At 39.9% G+C, this 23,150-nt stretch overlaps 1 protein-coding gene across 3 annotated transcripts in view; it reads left to right on the top strand.

The window, feature by feature from the left end:
* Nucleotides 1-23,150, top strand: part of DNAJC15 (DnaJ heat shock protein family (Hsp40) member C15) — an 81,066-nt gene that overhangs the window by 31,055 nt on the left and 26,861 nt on the right. For all 3 annotated transcript variants that reach the window (XM_081550857.1, XM_081550856.1, XM_081550858.1), the window contains 3 exons: nucleotides 6,470-6,521; nucleotides 9,649-9,722; nucleotides 19,194-19,270. In XM_081550857.1, the coding sequence (XP_081406983.1) occupies nucleotides 6,470-6,521; nucleotides 9,649-9,722; nucleotides 19,194-19,270 (203 nt within the window). The remainder of the gene's footprint in view (nucleotides 1-6,469; nucleotides 6,522-9,648; nucleotides 9,723-19,193; nucleotides 19,271-23,150) is intronic.

The raw sequence follows: 23,150 nt of genomic DNA on the forward strand, positions 1-23,150 counted from the left end.
AAAGATGATGCTGTGAAAGTGGTGCATTCAATATGCCAGCAAATTTGGAAAACTCCTGTGACCACAGGATTGGAAAAGGTCAGTTTTCATTCCAATTCCAAAGAAAGGCAATGCCAAAGAATGCTCAAACTACCGCACAGTTGCACTCATCTCACACTCTAGTAAGGTAATGCTCAAAATTCTCCAAGCCAAGCTTCAACAATAAGTGAACTGTGAACTTCCAGATGCTCAAGCTGGATTTAGAAAAGGCAGAGGAACCAGAGATCAAATTGCCAACATCCGCTGGATCATCAGAGATGCAAGAGAGTTCCAGAAGAACATCTATTTCTGCTTTATTGACTATGCCAAATCCTTTGCCTGTGTGGATCACAACAAACTGTTTAAAATTCTTAAAGAGATGGGAATGCCAGACCACCTGACCTGCCTCTTGCAGACAGAGAACTCTGTATGCAGGTCAGGAAGCAACAGTTAGAACTGGACATGGAACAACAGACTGGTTCCAAATAGGGAAAGGAGTGCATCCAGGCTGTATATTGTCACCTGCTTATTTAACTTATATGCATAATACATCGTGAGAAATGCTGGAAGAAGCACAACCTGGAATCAAGATTGCCAGGAGAAATATCAATAACCTCAGATATGCAGATGACACCACCGTTATGGCAGAAAGTGAAGAAGAACTAAAGAGCCTCTTGATGAAAGTGAAAGAGGAGAGTGAAAAAGTTGGCTTAAAGCTCAACATTCAGAAAATTAAGATCATGGCATCTGGTCCCATCACTTCATGGCAAATAGATGGGGAAACAGCAGAAACAGTGAGAGACTTTATTTTGGGGTGTTGCAAAATCACTGCAGATGGTGACTGCAGCCATGAAATTAAAATACGCTTGTTCTTTGGAAGACAATTTATGACCAACCTAGACAGCATATTAAAAAGCAGAGACATTACTTTGCCAACAAAGTCCATCTAGTCAAGGCTATGGTTTTTCCAGTGGTCATCTATGGATGTGAGAGTTGGACTATAAAGAAAGCTGAGTGCCGAAGAATTGATGCTTTTGAAGTGTGGTGTTGGAGAAGACTCTTGAGAGTCCCTTGGACTGCAAGGAGATCCAACCAGTCCATCCTAAAGCAAATCAGTCCTGAATATTCACTGGAAAGACTGATGCTGAAGCTGAAACTCTTAATACTTTGGCCACCTGATGTGAAGAACTGACTCATTTGAAAAGACCCTGATGCTGGGAAAGATTGAAGGTGGGAGGAGCAGGGAATAATAGAGGATGAGATGGTTGGATGGCATCACCAACTCAATGGACATGAGTTTGAGTAAACTCCACGAGTTGGTGATGGACAGGGAAGCCTTGTGCTGCAGTCCATGGGGTCACAAAGAGCTGGACACGACTGAGCAACTGAACTGAACTGAACTGAAGGTTAAAGATAAAGACCTTTGGGAGGTTAGCATTAGCAGTGGAGGCTCACCATGTTCAGCATCCTATAGAGGACCCATTTGATACAAGCCTGTGCCTTATTATCCACTGCATCTCTTATGCATAACATAGTGACTCGTGTATACTCATGCTTGTGTCAGTAAGGATACTGGTAGTAATGGGTGGGTTTTGGAGACATAGTTTAATGAAGGGAGTATTTGCAAATTTGTGGGCATAGTTTAAGGTAAACAAGAAAGGTTGATGAATCACTGAGGGACTAGTGACTGTTGGAAACAGTTACCTACTCAGGCAAATCGGCAAGGGGTTGGGAACTATGCTCCAGAACCCAGTGAGAGTTACAGGTACGAAAGAAGAGCTGCTGAACAAGAGCTGTGGCCAAAGAGGAGACATAGCAGGGAATAAATGGTACTATTTTTCTGTCTCCTTCCACTGCTGCTTTTCTGCTGATTCTTCCTTTTGAGAAAAGCAGTTTTCACGTGCACAGGCTTTCAGCCCTGCTTGACCTCATGAAAAGAGGTCTTGGACTTGGAACACTTTTTTAAAAAGGTGAGGAGCTCACACAACCTGTGTTTTTTGGGATTATCTTTTCCTGTCTCAGGCTTGCCCCCAGCTTTCAGTATTTCAGATTCCAGGGATGGTGGAGGCTAAAGAGGGGAATGGAGCACTCGGACCAGTTTTCTTTTGTCAGCTGTCTGTCATCCCCCAGCCCCGTGAGACTGGTGCACATGGCTGGAGCTGATCTTACTCTGCCCCTTCTCTGGGTAAGAAATATTACTCTATCCAGTGCTTGAGCATTGTGTTTGGCTCCGAAACTTTGATACAAAGATATAATGGGCAGAGATGTTCAGAGTCCTTTTCTGGAATTGGTAACTAGTGCTTGGTGTTCTGTGAAACTTCCTCTCATTGGCAAAACCCAACCAGTAGCAGGAGGGCAAATGAGGACCGGATAATGTAGCCTTTTGAGGCAAGTGGAGACAGAGGTACAGAGCAAGGCAGAGAAGAGCAGAAAATGAACCTGAAGGGACAAACGGACAATAGTACTCAGAGTATTCAATACTTATTTATTGAAAATTACATTGAATTTTTAATTGTTAAACATAGTTGAGCCTTACATATTGTTAGATTAAAGTGAAAAATGACCAAATGCCTAATGGTTTAATGTTTTTGATATAAATATCTTGACATAAAAATCTCTTTAGTAAGGCAGCTATTTTGCCTCGTGTATATTTGAATAGTCAGAATAGTAAAAATCATATAATAATTAATCTATAAAAAAGAGCCTACCTCAAAAACCACTTCTGTGAGTCTTCTTTTACTCAGACAAATTTAAAAGTACATGTGCCAAGCCACTGTGCTAAGTCCTTTACATACATTATTACTATTATCCTAGTAGTGTATCCTAGAAGAATCACCCTAGAAGTGTAGGTGCTACTGCTTGGTGCTTGAGTCATGGGTGAACAGAACAAATTCCACAAAATATTCTGGTATTAATATTTCTACACCATTTTGGTTTGGTGGTTGTTATCATTAGTATTCATGTTTATCAGCCATTTAGATTTTTGTTTTCTGTGAAGTCCCTGACCTACTCTTCTGTCCATTTCTATTGGATTGTCTGTGTTATTAATGGGGAAGAAGTCTCTGTATTTTTGGATATGTGCTTATTGTCTTTTATGTGTTGCAAATGAGTTCTCCCATTCTGTGACTGGTTCAAGCTGAAATATTGAGAATATGTCAGATTTTGATAGGCACAGATAGATATTTCTAGTCAGATAAAAGAGTAAATAGAGTTTATAAGAAAGGAAAATAAATTCACACATGAAGCAGTTGAGTACTTTGGTTGAACTGAGGATTTTTAAAGTGAACCAATGGAAAATAAGACTGGAAAACTCAAAATATGTAGCCCCTGGGAAGCTCTGGAAAATGGCAAAAATACACCTCAACAGAACTTCATTTTCTTTCTTTTTTAAGCTTTTTATTTTGTGTTTGAGTATAGCTAGTTAACAATGTTGTGCAAAGGGACTCAGCCAACCCAGAACATCTTCTTTAAGTCAATACACATCTCCCTTCAGTTTTAGGAGTAATTAAGTCTAGGCAGCCTGAAGGGAGGGCTTTCCCAGTGGCTCAGCTGGTAAAGAACCCACCTGCAGTGCAGGAGACCTGGGTTCCATCCTGGGTTGGGAAGATCCCCTGTAGAAGGGAAAGGCTACCCACTCCAGTATTCTGGTCTGGAGAAGTCCATGGACTGTATAGTCCGTAGGTTCACACAGAGTTGGACACGACTGAGCGACTCTCACTTTCACTTAAACTGAAGGGAACCTTGAAGACTGTTTGGCCCCTCTGCCTAGCTAGCTCCAGGCTTGCCCTCTACCAGAGAAAGAATCTTCCTTCCCTGAGATCGTCCTAGTGCTCTGCCTGGTGAGAAGATGTATCTTAAAACTGGAACTGAAGAAGCCTAGATGAACTTTATTCATCTTGTCTATGAAGACCTCTAGATCTCTAAGAGAGTGTTGCCTGCGTGAGTGCTCAGTTGCTTTAGTCGTGTCCAACTCTTTGCTATCCTGTGGATTGTAGCCCACCAGGCTCCTCTGTCCATGGGATTCTCCAGGCAAGAATACTGGAGTGGGTTTGATGTGCCCTTCTCCAAAGAGAGCATTACTGGGTGTTAAAGTTAGAGCACCTTCATACGGTTGGCCTTTGTGTCCTGATGTTTATCCTTGTAGAGTCTCTCATTGAATATTTGGGGTATTGATTTCCTAAGACTTGCATTCCCTTACAGACTTGAAAACTGATGTCTGTAGGGCTTTTTGGTTTTACTGTCCTTCCAGTCTCAATCTCCATCTTTTGACTTTTGCTGCACTGATGTGAAATGAATCCATTCTTATTTCCTGGTGAGATTATTGTAGCTATTCTTAGTCTTTGCTGGATCTTACGGATTTGCCTCTCTCACCACTAATCAGACAAAAAACATTTCTGTAGCGTCTCTCCTCGATTATGACCCCATCAAAATTTTGATTGGGCTGCAAATACCTGAAAACCGAAAATAGGAGTAGTATTTTAGGAAGCCAGAATTTTATTTTTATCTCATGTATATAGGAAAAGGAGTACGTCAAGGCTGTATATTGTCACCCTGCTTATTTAACTTATATGCAGAGTACATCATGAGAAACGCTGGGCTGGAAGAACCACACGCTGAAATCAAGATTGCTGGGAGAAATATCAATAACCTCAGATAGGCAGGTGACACCACCCTTATGGCAGAAAGTGAAGAAGAACTAAAGAGCCTCTTGATGAAAGTGAAAGAGGAGAGTGAAAAAGTTGGCTTAAAGCTCAACGTTCAGAAAACTAAGATCATGGCATCTGGTCCCATCATTTCATGGCAAATAGATGGGGAAACAGTGGAAACAGTGTCAGACTTTATTTTTGGGGGCTCCAAAATCACTGCTGATGGTGATTGCAGCCATGAAATTAAAAGACGCTTACTCCTTGGAAGGAAGGTTATGACCAACCTAGATAGCATATTTAAAAGCAGACATTACTTTGCCAACAAAGGTCCGTCTAGTCAAGGCTATGGTTTTTCCAGTGGTCAAGTATGGATGTGAGAGTTGGACGGTGAAGAAAGCTGAGTGCCGAAGAATTGATGCTTTTGAACTGTGGTGTTGGAGAAGACTCTTGAGAGTCCCTTGGACAGCAAGGAGATCCAACCAGTACATCCTAAAGGAGATCAGTCCTAGGTGTTCATTGGAAGGACTGATGTTGAAGCTCAAACTCCCAATACTTTGGCCACCTCATTGGAAAAGACCCTAATGCTGGGAAGGATTGGGGGCGGGAGGATAAGGGGGTGACAGAGGATGAGATGATTGGATGGCATCACTAACTCGATGGACAAGGGTTTGGGTAAACTCCGAAAGTTGGTGATGGACAGGGAGGCCCGGCGTGCTGCGATCCATGGGGTCACAAAGAGTCGGACACGACTGAGCGACTGAACTGAACTGAACTGAACTGAAATAGAGGCAATCCAGGGGCACTGTGGCAGCTCCATGATCATCCAGATCAGTGTCCTTCCACCTCATTGTTCCTCCTTCCACCTCATTGTTCCTCCTTCCTTGCCCGACACAGTGGCTCCTGTTATAATGTCTATAGTGCAGCCAGTAGGAAGGAGGAATGGAAAAGGAGAGGGATATTCTCCCGTCCTCTGAAAGACTTCTCAGACGCTGCACACACTGTTCTGCTTATATCCTATAAGCCAACATTTACTAAACAATGCTGTACCTAAGCCTAAGGGAGGCTTGGAAATATGTGTCTGGCTAAAAATAGAAATTTCTGATCCTGTAGAAGAAAGGGAGAATGGATCTTGGGGGTATCCATTGATCTTTGCTACCTAAAACCTTTTACTGTTGTGACTTAAATATTTTCCCCAGGTGGTTAAGGAGAAAAGCAGAGAATAATATGGAGTATATAACTAATTCAAAATTTATCTGGATGAGCTCATATTTTTAGACTCTGGATTTTTCGCTCTTATTTTAAAATTTTTACCTTGGTCTAGAAAGGTAGAAATAAGCTAGTTCTTAAGTTTTTCATCACTTTTATTAATTTTCCACAGTTTGGCTTCTTGGCTACACTTGGATATCATATTTTATCAAATTTTTAAATAGAGCGGAGTCCATTTGAGCATCACATATGTAAAGGGGGAGGAAATATTTGCCTTTTATCTTTATGGAAGATAAATATGTTAGACCCACAGTTACGAATAGTCTATAGAAAACATTTTAGCAACAAGTAACATAAAAGCTCTTGGTCAGAATGAATTCAAATACATGGAAAATGAATGAAGTCTAAAATTACTTCACTGAAAATCAGCCAATATAGTGTGTAGGAGATATACTCTCATAGACACTGCAGATATTTAAAACAGAGCAGAGCTTGAAGAAAATGTGATATTCAACGTAATTGTTCTCATTATTTTAAATGATTTACTTTAAAAACTCGTATGTAGCTCTGTAAATGATAATCATTTTTTTCCTCTGTAGGCAAGAAGTTTGATAGCTGTGGGACTGGGTATTGCAGCTCTTGGCTTTGCAGGTAAGATAAATAAAGGATACATATCAATAAATGTTGTAGGAGAAATATTTCCAAATAGCTTTTAGAGTGAATTTTGAGAAGACTCTCAGTATTCTGAGGTTTTTGGTTTTAAGACATACATTCCTGCTCTTTACAGCATTCACAGTCTGTGAATATTTGTCAGTATAGATAAACTTTGTAGTGAAGGAAATTAATGCTACCAAAGTTTGGAAAACTAGGCCCAGTAATAATTGATCTTCCTGACATTTTTTTAGTTTGAGCTATAGTATACTGTTAAAAAATAAACTTTAATATGAAGCAGTATAAGTGATGTGGGGCTCTTCAGTACGCCCATATTAATTTTTTTCTTGCAGATAAGTTTACACATTTTCTGTCAGTTCTTTCTGATGAGCTAGTTATTCTTGGTAGTGTGTTTATTACTCAATTTAATGTATTGGTGTAATTTCTTTGGAAACCCAGGAGAATTTCTTTTACTGCCAAAATCTTTTTAGAAAGAATAGTTATAAAGATTTAAAGTAAAATTGCTATCGCTTCCAGTCATTAATTTATAATTTTAAATTACATAGCTATTCTCTAATTAAATGTTCATCTGAGAGCATTTCTTTGTTGATAAAGATTTACATTTTTCAGTTAGCTTTTGTGTCTCTTAAGGGCCGTGGGTTTGATCTTGTTAATTGGATCTTCTTTGTAGGTGGAGCTATTAATACATTCTGTCATGGTTATATGCAGTGACATCCAACAGGAAAAGAGACTTAAAAGATTTTATTTTGTTTTGCATAATATGTAATTCCACACAACTCTGTTTAAAGCACCTTACCAGTGAGAACTTTAAAATCAGGACAATCAGTGGTTCAGTTTTTCTTGGTTTTTATACCATCAAAGTCTTATGTCTCATTATGTAACTATAGTTAACTGCTTATGGAGGTTTCATGTGAAGAGTATCATGTCTGAAAAGGAATTTTGACAGACTTGCCCATAAACATAAAATAATTTTAGTATTAATTGCTATAGCAGAATAGGCATCAGTTCAGTTCAGTTGCTCAGTCGTGTCCGACTCTTTAAGACCCCATGGACTGCAACACGCCAGCCTTCTCTGTCCATCACCAACTCCCAGAGTTTGCTCAAACTCATGTCCATCAAGTCGGTGATGCCATCCAACCATCTCATCCTCTGTCATCCCCTTCTCATGCCTTCAATCTTTCTCAGCATCAGGGTCTTTTCAAATGAGTCAGTTCTTCGCCACAGGTGGCCAAAGTATTGGAGTTTCAGCTTCAGCATCTGTCCTTCCAATGAATATTCAGGACTGATCTCCTTTAGGATGGACTCGTTGGATATCCTTGCAGTCCAAGGGACTCTCAAGAGTCTTCTCCAACACCACAGTTCAAAAGCATCAATTCTTCCGCGCTCAGCTTTCTTTATAGTCCAACTCCCACATCCGTACATGACCACTGGAAAAACCATAGCCTTGACTAGACGGACCTTTGTTGGCAAAGTAATGTCTTTGCTTTTTAATATGTCTGGGTTGGTCATAGCTTTTCTTCCAAGGAATAAGCGTCTTTTAATTTCATGGCTGCAGTCACCATCTGCAGTGATTTTGGAGCCCAAAAGAATAAAGTTTCCATTATTTCCCCATCTATTTGCCATGAAGTGATGGGACTCGATGCCATGATCTTAGTTTTCTGAAAGCATGTCTTTCTCATTTCAAATAAAAATCTTACGTTTGGATTTGAAATAAGAATAGGCATAGTTACTTCAAATTCAAATGTAAGATTTTTATTTGAAATTAGAGAAAGATATGCTTTTGCCAAGGTCTTCTTTCTAAAATGAGAAGAATTGGTATATGTACTGCATACATATTAGACTGTTGCCAAATTCATTTTACTAACTAGAATATTAAATAGCAGGCATTTCTCTTTCATAGTCAACTACACTAAAGCGTAGAATTTAGAAGAAAAGTATTCCTAGCTGTTAGAACTTTGTCTTCTCTTTTATGGTTAAAATAAATGTCCAAATGTCAGTTCTTGAAGCCTTTGATTGCTTTTTTACATCAAGATTGCATGATTGTGGTTTTGAAGGAATTTTGAGACACTTTAAAAGCCATAGACATGAGTTTGAGTAAGCTCCGGGAGTTGGTGATGGACAGGGAAGCCTGGTGTGCTGCAGTCCATGGGGTCGCAAAGAGTTGGACACTACTGAGTGACTGGACTGAACTGAAAAGCTGTATTTTATACTGTTGAAGAATCAAATGAAAGTTGATCTCTATGTGATAAAAGATTTAGACGAGTTAGGGTTTCAGCTTTATCTAATTTTGCTTTAACATTCTCCTTGGTTTCAAGAGCTTTTTGTCTCCTACTTAGGTTGATTACTTCACATCTTCCTAGGTCTAACTAGCATCCGTTGTTTTTCACTATAGCATGTTGTCTGAACAGGAATAACAGTATATTTAGACAGGTAGCTTGTTATAAAATATCTTTGTAGTTGAATTTTCCCAGTAGCAATCTTAATTTGCAAATAACTTGGTTAGAAACTTCAGAGGATCATAACTTTTAGAAAAGAGACACTAGTGTTAGTAGACAGACAGTCTGATTGGCCTGATGATCTTTTATTCTGGTTCTATGCCCTGAAAACAGGTTAGGACCTGTTTTGCTATTGATACTTAGTTGTCTAGTCTCAGAGGAGTTTTGATAATTAGGGTGACTAAGAAAGGAAAATACTAAAATAAAAGAAGCTTTTGGTCATCCTCAGTGAGAAATTGATAATAAACACATTCTTTGTAAATATTTCCCACGAAATTGCTTCATTACTTTAGCGGTAACTTCATTAAAAGCAGTCCTGTGTTGTGTAGATCATGAACATCACTTGTTTTCTCTATATTTCAAAGTGATTATCATTGTGAGAAGCAATAGAATTTTTTTTTTTATTTGGAGTAATTAAAATGAAATCTCTCCTCCATTTAACAAATTAGAAGTTTGAAAAAATGACTGTCTTTCTGGTAGGTTTTGAAATAGTTATTAAACTAACATATATAAAGTAAACTATAAATAACTGCTATGGTGAGCACCTTGTGGGTATTGGCTTTCATTACAGAAAATGTATTTGCCTTTATTCCTGTTACTATTATATTTAGGTCGCTATGCATTTCAGATCTGGAAACCTCTAGGACAAGTAATCACAGAAACTGCGAAGAAGATTTCAACTTCTGTAAGTTAAAAATGAGTTTAGTTAGAAATCTAAACTTACTTTGAAGTTTCTTGGGCATATTATATCTATGCTTATTCCTGACTTTGCTAATTACTTTATTCCTTTTAGTAGTATTAGATCTACTTTGAGATAATTTATTTTCTTTGTTTAATTAGTGTTCATTTATTCATTCAGTGATTATCCTGTGCCAGGGGCTGGGCATAGCTGGTGAACAAAACAGACATGGTCCCTGTCCAGATGGAGTATACCCCCAAATTTATTTCATCTTGAAATTTGAAACTAGCTTCCTTGTACCACCACACCTGGCTATCTCAAACATGAAGTTATATGATTCCAACTTTGAAATCCTGTAGGGCTTATACATCCATCTACCAGCATCACGGCTACTCTGCTGAGCAGAATCTAAGTGAAGAATGAATGGTAGTCTGTATCTAAGAAGCTAGAGTGTGGTGAGCTGGGGTTTGTTACCCCTGGAGACGATGCCCAGAAAGCTCACGGAAGCGGTGCAGCATTAACACTGACTTCTGGGAAACAGAAGATCGGGGATACATCAGCTTGGCTTACAGCAACTTGAGAATGAGTGACTTGTTTCAGCAAAGGCATTATAGGCTCATGAGGCTTAGTCAGTCATGAACAATAACCATACTTTAAAAGGATGACAAATGGACAGATAATTAAACTCAGGGACGAAAGAGCTACAAGTGACTTTGCAGATTGAAAATGCATGTCTGTGATTAGAGAGAGTGTGTGTTTATTTTCCACTTTCCTGTTTATATTTCGTCTTAAGTATTAATAGGTATTTACTAATAGCATTCATTCAACAAATGTTCATTAAGCACTACTACGTGAAAGTGGAGGCCGCTCAGTCGTGTCCGACTCTTTGCGACCCCATGGACTATACAGTCCATGGAATTCTCCAGGCCGGACTGGAGTGGGTAGCCTTTCCATTCTCCAGGGGATCTTCCCACCCAGGATCGAACCCAGGTCTCCCGCATTGCAGGCAGGTTCTTTAGCAGCTGAGCCACAAGGGAAGCACCTGCTCCATACTAGACGTAATTGTGGGGAGTGTGAGGTAGTCATGAACCAGGTAGAGACACTGCCCTCTAGGAGTTTACTTTTTAGTGGAGACAATTACCAAATAAGTAAGATATATAATATGTAGAGGTATTGAAGTTAGAAGTTTAGTTTTCTTTAAAAAACTAAATCAGGGTGCATGAAGTCCTAGTCACTTCAGTTGTGTCCGACTCTTTGCAACCGCATGGATTGTAGCCCACCAGGCTTCTTTTTGTCCATGGAATTTTCCAGGCAAGAATACTGGAACGAGTTGCCATTTCCTCCTCTAGGGGATCTTCAAACCCGCGTCTCCTGCATTGCAGGTGAAATCTTTACCACTGGGCCACCCAAATCAGAGTAAGAGAGTCATTTTTTAACAGCAGAGAAGAGTCTATGTTAGATAGGTCAGGGAAGGTCTCTCTGAGAAGGGAACGGACCATGTGAGCATCTGAAGAGCTTCCTAGGCGGTGGGAGTGCTGCAGAGATCCTGAGGTGGAAATGAGTGTAGCAGCAGGAGTAACTCCAATATGAGTGTGTGGAAGGAATAGTGGTTGTTGGGCCCACATCACTTAGGGCCAGATAGACTCTGACGAGGACTGCAGATTTCAAGCCTCTGGAAGGCTATGAGCACGAGGGCAACAGGCTAGAGTAAGCCAGAGGAGAAGCGGTGAAATGCATTGAAAGGGCATTGAGATAGTCCAGAGACTAGGTGATGGTGGGTGGAATAGAGCAGTAGGCCCGGAAATAGTGACATAAATGTTTAAGTGTTCTTCCACGTGTGGTGTTGTTCAGTCGCTAAGTCGTATCCACCTCTTTGCGACCCCATGGACTGCAGCACACCAGGCTCCTGAGTCCTCCACTATTTCCCGAAGGAAAATAGTGGACACTATTCATGTCCATTGAGTTGGTGATGCTGTCCAACCATCTCATCCTTTACTGCTATGTGTTTATGTATAGTAAATTGGGAGACTTTCAGAAATCATTTCTGTTTGATGATCTTCAGTAGACAGACTTATACATAGAAGACTCACATTTTGTAGAATTACATTATTTAATGTTGTAAAGGAAGGGAGAGAAAGAAAACGAGAAACGTTTCACTGCTCTGTGGAGGCTCACAGAAAAGGTGGCGTAGTTTAAGAGAGTGTCATGGGTATCCTGAAAGGCGGCCCCAGCATTTCTTAATAAGAGGAAAGGGATGCACCCCCGCCCCCTACTTTCCCCTTCCCTCTGTGGGCTTCAAGTTAAGACAAGTGGCTTTCATCTGGCTTCTTTTCCACAAACTACTACTCATGCACTTTGCAGTGAAGCCTCTTGGAATATCTGTCATGATCATAATTAAACCTCAGAGAAGATATTAGTTTTTAAAAATAATTATTTAAATATTAATTGTTCCAGGGAAATTGAAGAATGAAAAATATGCATACTTTCCCTTGGCATTGATCTCAAAAAGCCAAGTTTATAAGTTTGGCATTTACAGTGTTATGATTTTATAACTCTGTTCATTATTGAACCAAATAGTTACTAACAGGGACTGCAGTCATGTGTCAATTAATTCCTGTCACCTCAGAGGAGAAGGTTTAAGGCTCAGGTTCCTATGGGGTCTCTCTTCATATTTTCTTAAAGTGTATTTGCTTCTTCTATGCTTTAACATCAGTTTGTTCTTATATCTCATCTTTCTTTTTCTCATGCTTCCCTCTGCCCCATTTTTCTGGAATGTTGCATAGAATAGTTTCTTTCACATGGAATGTATGGAGAGTTTGTTTCTTTGCTTCTCTGCATGTACAGCTGTTGGTTCTGTAAGATCCTCTTATATTTTTTCCTTAATTATTTTTTCCTTCCAATGTGTGTCTGCTCCTGAAACTCATATTCGTGGCCTCTTCAGCAGTTTGGTAGATTTGCTTCAACAGTTTAATTGAATCGGAGGATTGGCAGTGTGCTGTGAGCACGGAGGTGGGTTATGTCCACAGTCATGGCTCGACCGAAGCAAGGAGCCCAGAGGCTGTCTGCAGACCTGCAGAACCAGGAGTGGTTGAGTACTGTGTATATTTTACTCCCTGGTATAAACGTCCCCTGGGTTCTGAAATGTGATCTGTTGTTAATCCTCTCTGCTTCCCTTGGGACCTGCTATGTACTGTAAGATGCATTCTCTTTTTTGGCCTGAGGGCTGAGGTGGCAGGTGGCAGCCCTTATGCCCTGTACTGATGGAATTAGGAATGGTCTGTCTGTCCTGGTTTAATTAACTACCCTGATGTTATGTTTTGTGTTTGTTGACCCTGAATTTAGTGGTTTCGTCTCTCTTTCCTCTGGTGATTGGATTGCTGTGATTTTTCTGTGTGTGCTGTCTTACCTGTTTTTCAGTCTTTCAGGATTTCTTTGAACTTTCTGCTTTGCTACCTGTTCCATTTCTTGTTTTCTAGGCCTATTATGGATTTTTCTTGTTTAAAATATCTCATTTCTCATTTCAAAGAGCCTTTGGAAAGTAAAAGACTTATTATTCAGTCTGCTGTTTTGAATCAGAGCCTTTTACTTAATTTGTTAAAGTATTCATGTGTGTTTAGCTCAGCTATTGTCTAATTACCCCTAATTTTTTTCTGAAAAAAAACCCAAGTCATTCATCTTCTTTTGAGGCTTTTATTTTTCTGTTTGTGAATTTGCCTTTTTACTTGAATATAAGCTTTTAAAATTGTACTTAAATTGTTTTTATGGTTAGGTGAAATTTCATGGAAATAACACTAATTGAAACTATCCTTCTGTGGATCTATAAATCAAATAGATGATTCTACCTAATTAAAGTTTATAGTTTATGTTAAATATAAAATGTATTTCTTCTCTTAAGACTATGGAATAATGTATTTTTCTGGTTGTTTGGAGGGCTGTTATGTTTCAAGTGATTGAGTAAATTAGCTAATGAAGACTTTCATTTAACTTGGTTCATTTCACATCATTTTTGATAATATATAGCACTACAGCATTCAATGTTAATTTTAGAAGGAAAATTATTTTGACTTTTGTTTATATATTTATATATTTTATGAGTAAAATATACAAATAATTTTTAAGGATCAGAGTATCTTTCAAATAGACAACAGAATAAATCCCATTCTTTCTGTTCTTGGAAATTCTATTAGAAAAATGTAACTATCTACTCCACCTCTTTGATACAGTTGTTCCTTATTGTAATCACATTTTTGTGAATCTTACCATTTTGTTGACCCACAAATGTTGTCAGAAAACAGTTCTGCATTGCCTGTTTCTATATAGTTCAGTTCAGTCGCTCAGTTGTGTCCGACTCTTTGCGACCCCATGAATCGCAGCACGCCAGGCCTCCCTGTCCATCACCAACTCGCGGAGTTTACCCAAACCCACGTCCATCGAGTCGGTGATGCCATCCAACCATCTCATCCTCTGTCGGCCCCTTCTCCTCCTGCCTTCAATCTTTCCCAGCATCAGGGTCTTTTCAAATGAGTCAGTTCTTCGCATCAGGTGGACAGAGTATTGGAGTTTCAGCTTCAGTGTCAGTCCTTCCAATGAACACCCAGGACTGATCTCCTTTAGGATGGACTGGTTGGCTCTCCTTGCAGTCCAAGGGACTCTAAAGAGTCTTCTCCAACACCACAGTTCAAAAGCATCAATTCTTCGGCGCTCAGCTTTCTTCACCGTCCAACTCTCACATCCATACATGACCACTGGAAAAACCATAGCCTTGACTAGACATTTCTATATAAGCTAATAATATAATGCAGTATTAGTATGTTATAATATCTGTAAGCTTCAAAGGGCTTACAATTTCAATTTAAAATTATGTAATATAAAACCTAAACTCCATATGAGTTTAGAAGGCATGATTTTGTCTTCTGTCTACTTTTCTATATATAGCCCCAAATATTAAATGTCTGTCCTCAAAAATGATCTAGGTCCTTCAGAAGGATCGTGATGATTGTATACTTACAGATTGACTTACTTGAAAGCAGGTCAGTATTTAGGGTCTGAACCTCATCCAGATGCTAGACTTTAACCTTTTCTTAGTCACCTTTTCTACCTGGAAAAAAACAAAGTAAAAAATTTGCTTGGATGTAATAGCCGCTTGGAGAATCCTGTGGACAGAGGAGCCTGGAGGGCTGCTGTTCGTAGGGTCGCACAGAGTCGGACACGACTGAAGCGACTTAGCATGCATGCATACAATAGCCGCTTTTAGGGTTAATGAACTTTGTGAATATAGTGGAAATGACAGTTTATGAAATATCATCAATTTATGTTTATTGTATGCTGAAAACTTCAAAATTTGGCACTCCAAAAGGTAGATACTCATAGAAATATTAGGGAGTAAGGTATGCATATAGTAAAAATTATAGTTGCTTGAGAGAAACCTTAAAACCAGCTGTTCTTCCTCTGTTAAAGCCCTATTGCTTTATGTATATTCCCTATACACCTCTTATTTTTTTACATATTCCTGTGTGTGTGTGTGCGCTTGTGTATATATACATAATTTGTCCATGTTAACATGTGTACTTAAACAATTTGATTCCCTTGCAGTTTGGGGGAGGAGATTGCTTTTTGTTTTCTTACTAGATTGTAAAGAAAGGCAATGCCAAAGAATGCTCAAACTACCGCACAATTGCACTCATCTCACACGCTAGTAAAGTAATGCTTAAAATTCTCCAAGCCAGGCTTCAACAATACGTGAACCGTGAACTTCCAGATGTTCAAGCTGGTTTTAGAAAAGGCAGAGGAACCAGAGATCAAATTGCCAACATCTGCTGGATCATCGAAAAAGCAAGAGAGTTCCAGAAAAACATCTATTTCTGCTTTATTGACTATGCCAAAGCCTTTGACTGTGTGGATCACAATAAACTGTGGAAAATTCTTCAAGAGATGGGAATACCAGACCACCTGACCTGCCTCTTGAGAAATCTGTATGCAGGTCAGGAAGCAACAGTTAGAACCGGACATGGAACAACAGACTGGTTCCAAATAGGAAAAGGAGTACATCAAGGCTGTATATTGTCACCCTACTTATTTAACTTTTATGGAGAGTACATAACGAGAAACGCTGGGCTGGAGGAAGCACAAGCTGGAACCAAGGTTGTCGGGAGAAATAGCAATAACCTCAGATATGCAGATGACACCACCGTTATGGCAGAAAGTGAAGAAGAACTAAGGAGCCTCTTGATGAAAGTGAAAGAGGAGAGTGAAAAAGTTGGCTTAAAGCTCAACGTTCATAAAACTAAGATCGTGGCATCTGGTCTCATCACTTCATGGCAAATAGATGGGGAAACAGTGGAAACAGTGTCAGACTTTATTTTTTTGGGCTCCAGAATCACTGCTGATGGTGACTACAGCCGTGAAATTAAAAGACGCTTACTCCTTGGAAGGAAGGTTATGGCGAACCTAGATAGCATATTTAAAAGCAGAGACATTACTTTGCCAACAAAAGTACGTCTAGTCAAGGCTATGGTTTTTCCAGTGGTCATGTATGGATGTCAGAGTTGGACGGTGAAGAAAGCTGAGTGCGGAAGAATTGATGCTTTTGAACTGTGGTGTTGGAGAAGACTCTTGAGAGTCCCTTGGACTGCAAGGAGATCCAATCAATCCATCCTAAAAGAGATCAATCCTGGGTGTTCATTGGAAGGTCTGATGTTGAAGCTGAAACTCCAATACTTTGGGCACCTCATGCGAAGGGTTGACTCATTGGAAAAGACCCTGATGCCGGGTAGGATTGGGGCCGGGAGGAGAAGGGGCCGACAGAGGGTGAGATGGTTGGATGGCATCACTGACTCGATGCACATGGGTTTGGGTAGACTCCGGGAGTTGGTGATGAACAGGGAGGCCTGGCGTGCTGCAATTCATGGGGTGGCAAAGAGTCGGACACTACTGAACTGAACTGAATTTCCTTGGTGTCCTTTATTTAGTCCTTTAAAAGAAGAAATGTATAAGTAACCATGTTCATTGTTGAAAATTTAGAAAGTATAATTGAAGATGAAGAAAATAATATTCATAATTCCACCACCCCAAAATAACATTGAGGGGGTATATACTTTCAGATTTTGTTTTATGCAAGCACATACTTACTTATCTTTCCTTAGAAAAGGGTTCACATTTTAGAAATGTGCACATTCAATCATGTATGTATGTTTTTCCTTAGTAAAGTTGAGTTCACACATGCAATTTTCTCTAAGAGCTCCTGAAAACAGTTGTGTCTCTCTGCTGTCTCCCATCCCTTTCTTCCTGTTCTCTCCCAAAATCACTCTAATCAAACCTTCATGCCCAGTCCCTTCAATTAGCCTTAGGCTTAGCAAAGGTTAAATCCAGAGGTTTAGCCTCAGCTCTGCTTGTATTTGATCTGTCAGAAGCATTTGAAACTGTTTTCCACTTCGTCACTTTGGGCACCTGCTTCTCCTCCCCCTGCACTGCTGGGCCTTCATGGTGTCCTTTACTGACCCCTCTCCGTGTCTTTGCCACTGATGTTGCAGTCTTCCCACTCCTTAGCTGCACTCCGTCTCCAGGTGATCTCGTTTAGTCTCATGGCTTTAAATACCATCTGTGTACTCATAATTCCCCAATGTTATCTCCAGGTCAGACATTTCCTCCACTTACATAGTAGACATCTGAAACTTAGTGTAACCAAAAGCAATCTCCTGATATCTATTACCCACAAAAAACAAATAACCACTCCTTCTCTAAAGTCAATAATGGGCAATTTAGGCCAGAAACCTTGCAGTCATTTGCAGTTGAAGTTCTCTGGAAAGCAGAATGAGACACAGATTAGCAAGCTGTTAGTTTATTAGAGAATGCTCTGAGGATCAACAGCTCCAGAAGGCAAGAGCGGGAAGAAGGATGGAGGGATAATTTAGGCTGCAGTGAAGTCTTAGCACAGGCCTGAGGCAGCTGATCCGGGGGGACGGGGGCCTGTGACTCTCAGGTGACTCATCGTGGTTGTCCCAGGTTGTGGCAAGGGGCCATGAGACTAAGTGACATCACCTGGGAAGTAAATATAGAAAAGAAGCTCAAGGACTGAGCCCTGGAGAACTCCAGTGTTTGTACCGTGACGTCAGCCGGTCGCGGCTAGAGGCTGCCCTGGGAAGGGGGCGTGGGCTTGACCTTCTTCAGCCAAGGCCGTTGCTGGAGTCTGCCAGCAGAGTGCTGTCTGCCAGCAGCAGCCCTGGGGTCTGAGGTGTCTGCTTTACTTCTGAAGGGGGGCCGGTGCTGACTATGGCAGCGTTTACTGCCTCATCTTTGCCTGCTTTTTCTCATAGCCCACATTCAGTCCAAACAAAGGTCATTTCTGCTCTCCATATCCACCCCAAATCTGACGGCTCTGGCTTCTTCCTCTTCTACCAGTTTGGTCCAGACTACCCCTGTCTGTTGCCTAGATTATTGTTGTGTCCTCTTATCTGGTCTCCTGCCTCCACTCTGTACCCCTCTTTCTGCTCTCTGCACAGCAGAGTGATCCTTTTAATTAATCTCATTTGCGTATGTATTTTTGGCTGTGCTGGGGCTTCTTTGCTGCGTGGGCCTTTCTGTAGATGCAGCAAGTGGGGACCGCTCTGCAGTTGCTGTGTGTGGGCTTCTCATCGCAGCGGCGGCTCTCGTCAGGGAGCGTGGGCTCTAGTGCGCACAGGCTTCACTGGCGGTGGCCCGTGTGCTCAGTAGCTTTGGCTCCCAGGCCCTAGAGCACAGCCTCAGTAGTTGTGGCGTGCGGACTTGGTTGCTCCATGGCCTGTGGGATCTTCCCAGATCAGAGATCAAACCCCTGTCTCCTGTGTTGGCAGGTGGATTCTTACTCACTGAGCCACCAGGGAAGCCCTAGAGTAACCCAAGTCAAAGCTGTGTACCCAGTGCTCTGGCCCTCCTGCCACTGAGCATAAAGCCCCCACTCACTTCCCTTGCTTCCAAGGCCCTCCACGTCTGGCCTCAGTGCCTTCCCTGCCACTCCTCTGCTCCTTGCTCGGACCTCTCCGGCCACACTGACCCTTCAGTCCAGTCTCCTGGTCCCTCTCGGTCTCCCTGTCTGCTCTCCTGATGTCCTCCCTATTTTGTCAGTTTCTCCTCCTCTTTCTCAGTCAGCCAGTCTTGTAGGTTAAAAAGATGTCTGTCTGTCATCTCAACAGTAAGTAACTTGGTCAAGGTTATCCAAGGAGAAAATCACTGTAGAGCTTAGAAGAAGTTGACGCCTTTGTTTCTGCCGATCTCTTTCATTCCTTCAGTGTAGGATCATTAACATATTGGGAAGTGAAAACCGCTGTGGACTTGCTCTGAGAGGTGCCCGGGTGTGCCATCCAGTGCTCTCCGGCCCACCTCCCGCAGCTCCAAGTTTCCTTCTGGAAAATCCATTACTCCCACTGCAGCTGTGCGGTGGGGTCGAGGTCATGCCCCTTCATACGTGGAACTAATCATTTCTCGCTCTTGTTTCCTGTGCAGAGCTTTTCATCCTACTATAAAGGAGGATTTGACCAGAAAATGAGTCGGCGAGAAGCGAGTCTCATTTTGGGTGTAAGGTAGGTGTGCTGTGTAAGTGTTATTTTGTTCCGTGGCTGAGTTTGTCTTGAAAAAGGAGACAATGTGACAGTAAAATTATCCTTATAGTTTAAATTATGAATAGGAGGCAGAGGAGAAAATAGCAAATTTGTACATTTCAAAACCTCGAGTCTAAGAGACTATCCTACTACTTCTAAAACAAAAATCAGGCATAGTTGTGATGTGCCTTTATTCCTTAACAAGGAGCTGTTGTATTTGAACACTAAAACTTCAATGCAGTTATCAAAATCCCTTATTGTGACATTAAATTCTTTCGGAATTCAGTTTTCTAATTTGATCTGTATCATATTTTCAATTATATCATGGAATCTGCTTCACAACTCTCTAGTTCCACAGTTTGACACCTAGCATATTTTATTATGCTTATTTCACATTAGTAGCCATTTATTGTCTGACTCTGGACAGTATAGGAGATAGTTAATGATCCTTTGTGATTACTGTATGATATCATTGAACACTGAGAGTTAAGAATACATCCCCTAGCATAGCTTTACCAGTATCTATATATGTTTATGTTCCCTAGAGCTCACTCAAAATTTTATCTGGGTTGGTTATAGTATGTCACCTGCAACAAATCTTACGGTGACTTAGTCAACATAATTAAGCAGAATAGATCATAAAGTCCTATATTGACAGAATTTTTAAATCTGTTGTAGGTTAGCAGATATTTAAAGCCAAAACATTTTGTTATTTCTTATGATTAATCAAAAAAAAAAACCAACACAAAAGGTGGGTAGGGAAGAAACAGGTCAGTTTGGCCTGGTGCTTCATTTACATATAAAAAGAGATGAGCTTTCTCACCAAGAATACAAAAAAAGAAATGATTTTAAGCAGGGGAACCACACTGTTAAATTAGCTATGTTGTTAACTATTCTTTGCTTTAATATTATTCTGAATGCCACTGTTATTTTTCTGAGGTTCCCATATCGTCCCATTCACATTCTGGATATGTGTATACAAAGTACATTACTAATCCAAACAAAAGTTTTTGAGGATATCATTTAATATCATCCAAGGTGCTCCTGTTTTTCAGATAGATAATTCGGAGTTGACTTAAGATACGTGGTTTTTAAGTTTTATTCCATTGAGCAGGAAGTTGTACAGAATTTCATGAGGAAAATTGAGTGACTAACAGCATCGACTCTGATAACAGTGAATCTGGGTACAAATATCAGTTTTACCACTTGTTAGCTGCATGGCCTCAGTCTCATCATTAGTTTCTACTGCTTAGGACTGCTGCAAAAATGAACACCTAGGAAGTTTTTTTAGCATAAACATTGGACTTCCCTTGTGGCTCAGCTGGTAAAGAATCCGCTTGCAATGCAGGAGACCTGGGTTCGATCCCTGGGTTGAGAAGATCCCCTGGAGAAGGGAAAGGCTACCCACTCCAGTATTCTGGCCTGGAGAATCCCATGGACTGTATAGTCCACGGGGTCGCAAAGAGTCGGACACGACTGAGTGACTTTCACTTTCAGCACTTAGTAACTACTCAGTAGATATCAACTAAGCAGATTCTGATTCTGTCATGGAGGCACTGATTTTTAGCTTTTATGCATTTCAGCTTATTCATTTTTGATTTGCAATTAATACTACTTTGCCTTGTTGGAATAATGTAAAATGCCCTGAGTGGTACCTTTTTTATCAAAGTGCTTACCAAAGAACAGGTGCTGAATAGAGGTTGGTCCCCTCTCTTCCTGTCTCTCTCATGAGGGCAGAGTCTAAATATTTGTCTTTAACACATTAAATAGAAAGGTAAAATTTATTTGCTTTCCTCTAGCCCTTTCTTTCAGTCAGGCAGTGTTGTTTTAAGGAGATTCTTTTAAGATGTGAATACATTGCTGTGGTTCCGTTTTCCTTGGTCTTGGAATCCAAATGATTTAGACTGTATGACAAGTAGATAAAGACAGAATGGAGCTGACTCTGTTAATACCCTGTTTAAAAACAAAGAAATTCTCTTTGTTACTAGATGATTCTATGTTTTCTTACCATATTGCCTAAAGCCTAAAATATTTTACTAAGTTGCTTGGGAAAACTTACTATACCTGCTATTTTCTGAAATTATACATACATTTGTGATATTCACACTTTCTAAAAACTTCTGTGGAACTCTCTTTAAATGTTATTTAGTAGACTAGTGGTAGAAAAAGGTGAAACCGAAGCTGCTGCATTTGCTACAGGATGGGCAAACGCTGCTCTGTTCTACCCACCCTAATCCCCTACTCTCGGTCAAATGTATTCCAGGGAGCAGTTTGAAATCCCTGATCTGGGCAAAATTGTATTTCAAGTTCCATTTTCAATTCATAGTGAAATTGTCTGTGCTGGAGATATATCAGAGCTACATTTAATTTTTAATGCTTTGTTTAAGAACTAAGATTGTCTCATTTAGGTAGGTGTTTTGTTTCTAGGAATGTATCTGTTTCTTCCAGAGTTTCCAGTTTCTTATTGTATACAGCCTCTTATCCTCTTATCCTTTGTATTTCTGTTGTATCAGTTGTAATCTCTCCATTTTCATTTCTGATTTTACCTGAATTCTCTGTTTCCTTGGTGAGTGTAGCTTCTGGTTTGTCAGTTTTCTTTACATTCTCAAAAAAAAAAAAAAAAAGCTCTTGGTTTCATTGATTTTTTTTTGGTCTCTTAGTCTCTATTTCGTTTGTTTTCGCTGTGATGTTTATTTTCCTTCTGCTGCGGATTTTAGGCTTAGTCTGTTCTCCCTGAGGTGTAAAGTTAGGTTGTTTGAGTTCTTTTCTTTCCCCTTAATGTAGGATTTTAATACTATAAACTTTCCTCTTAGAACTGCTTTGGCTGCACCCCAGAAATTTTAGTAGGTTGTTTCTTTGTCTCAAGATATATTTTGATTTTTCTTTTGGCTTCCCCTTTAACTTAAGACTTATTTATTTTCTTTATAGATGAATACTTTATATGCTTATGTAGCAATTGATAGTGTATTTTTAACATGTTTGATGGTCTGTTATTTAACCCCAGGAGATTAGAAGCAGCAAGTAACAGCTTGAGACTAGAATCCTGCCAGAATTGAGAACTGGCAACTGACAGCAAGAAATGTGGTGTTCAAAACAGAATGTAAACATTTTATGACCAATTAGTAGAAGAGCAAGCAAACCTCTGCAGACCTGGAGAATTTCTTTTCACTTAACTGATGCTCATGGTAATGTTTTTTGAGTCATTTGAGAAATGCTAGATTAGATTATTTATACTTCGTTTTTTTAATGTACATTTTTACTTATGAGAAAATTATGACTCAGAGTTAAGTAAGCAAGACACAGTTTTATAGACAATGAGCAATGGATTTAAACCTGTGTCTGAATGTCTCTAAAAGTACCTGCTATTAGTCCCTGTAGTGTGGTTCATCCATACAGATTATTTTGAGTTTCATAGCAACCACCATGTGCTTTGAGTTAGCCACTGTTATTTCCGTTTGAGGCTCAGAAAAACAGCTTAGATGAGCTAGTGTAAATATTAAGTAGCAACACCAGGATTTTGTTACTATTAGTGTAAATTTTTTTCCTTGCTTGGAAAATGTACTAGAAAGAAGGATTTCCAGTACTTGAATAAATTAGGTTTTACAGGGATAATTTTAGGCTTATTTAACTTTCTCCTTCAATTTTTGTTTAGAGTTTAGGCTCTCACAGCCAAGCTTTTCCCATAGATTTCTCACAAAACTAAATAAATTAATGAGCTATGAAGAGTTTTGAGATGTTCTGTTGAAAGATAATAATAGTAAAAAGTAATGATTGTGGAACATTTGCTACACACACCAGACCTTATTGTAGCACTTTGTTGGCATTAACTAATTTAATCCCTTGTAATTACTTCATGAGGACT

The sequence above is a fragment of the Giraffa tippelskirchi genome, chromosome 12 (assembly GCF_054371585.1).
Source record: "Giraffa tippelskirchi isolate mGirTip1 chromosome 12, T2T-mGirTip1v1.2.pri, whole genome shotgun sequence".
Lineage (NCBI taxonomy): Eukaryota > Metazoa > Chordata > Mammalia > Artiodactyla > Giraffidae > Giraffa > Giraffa tippelskirchi.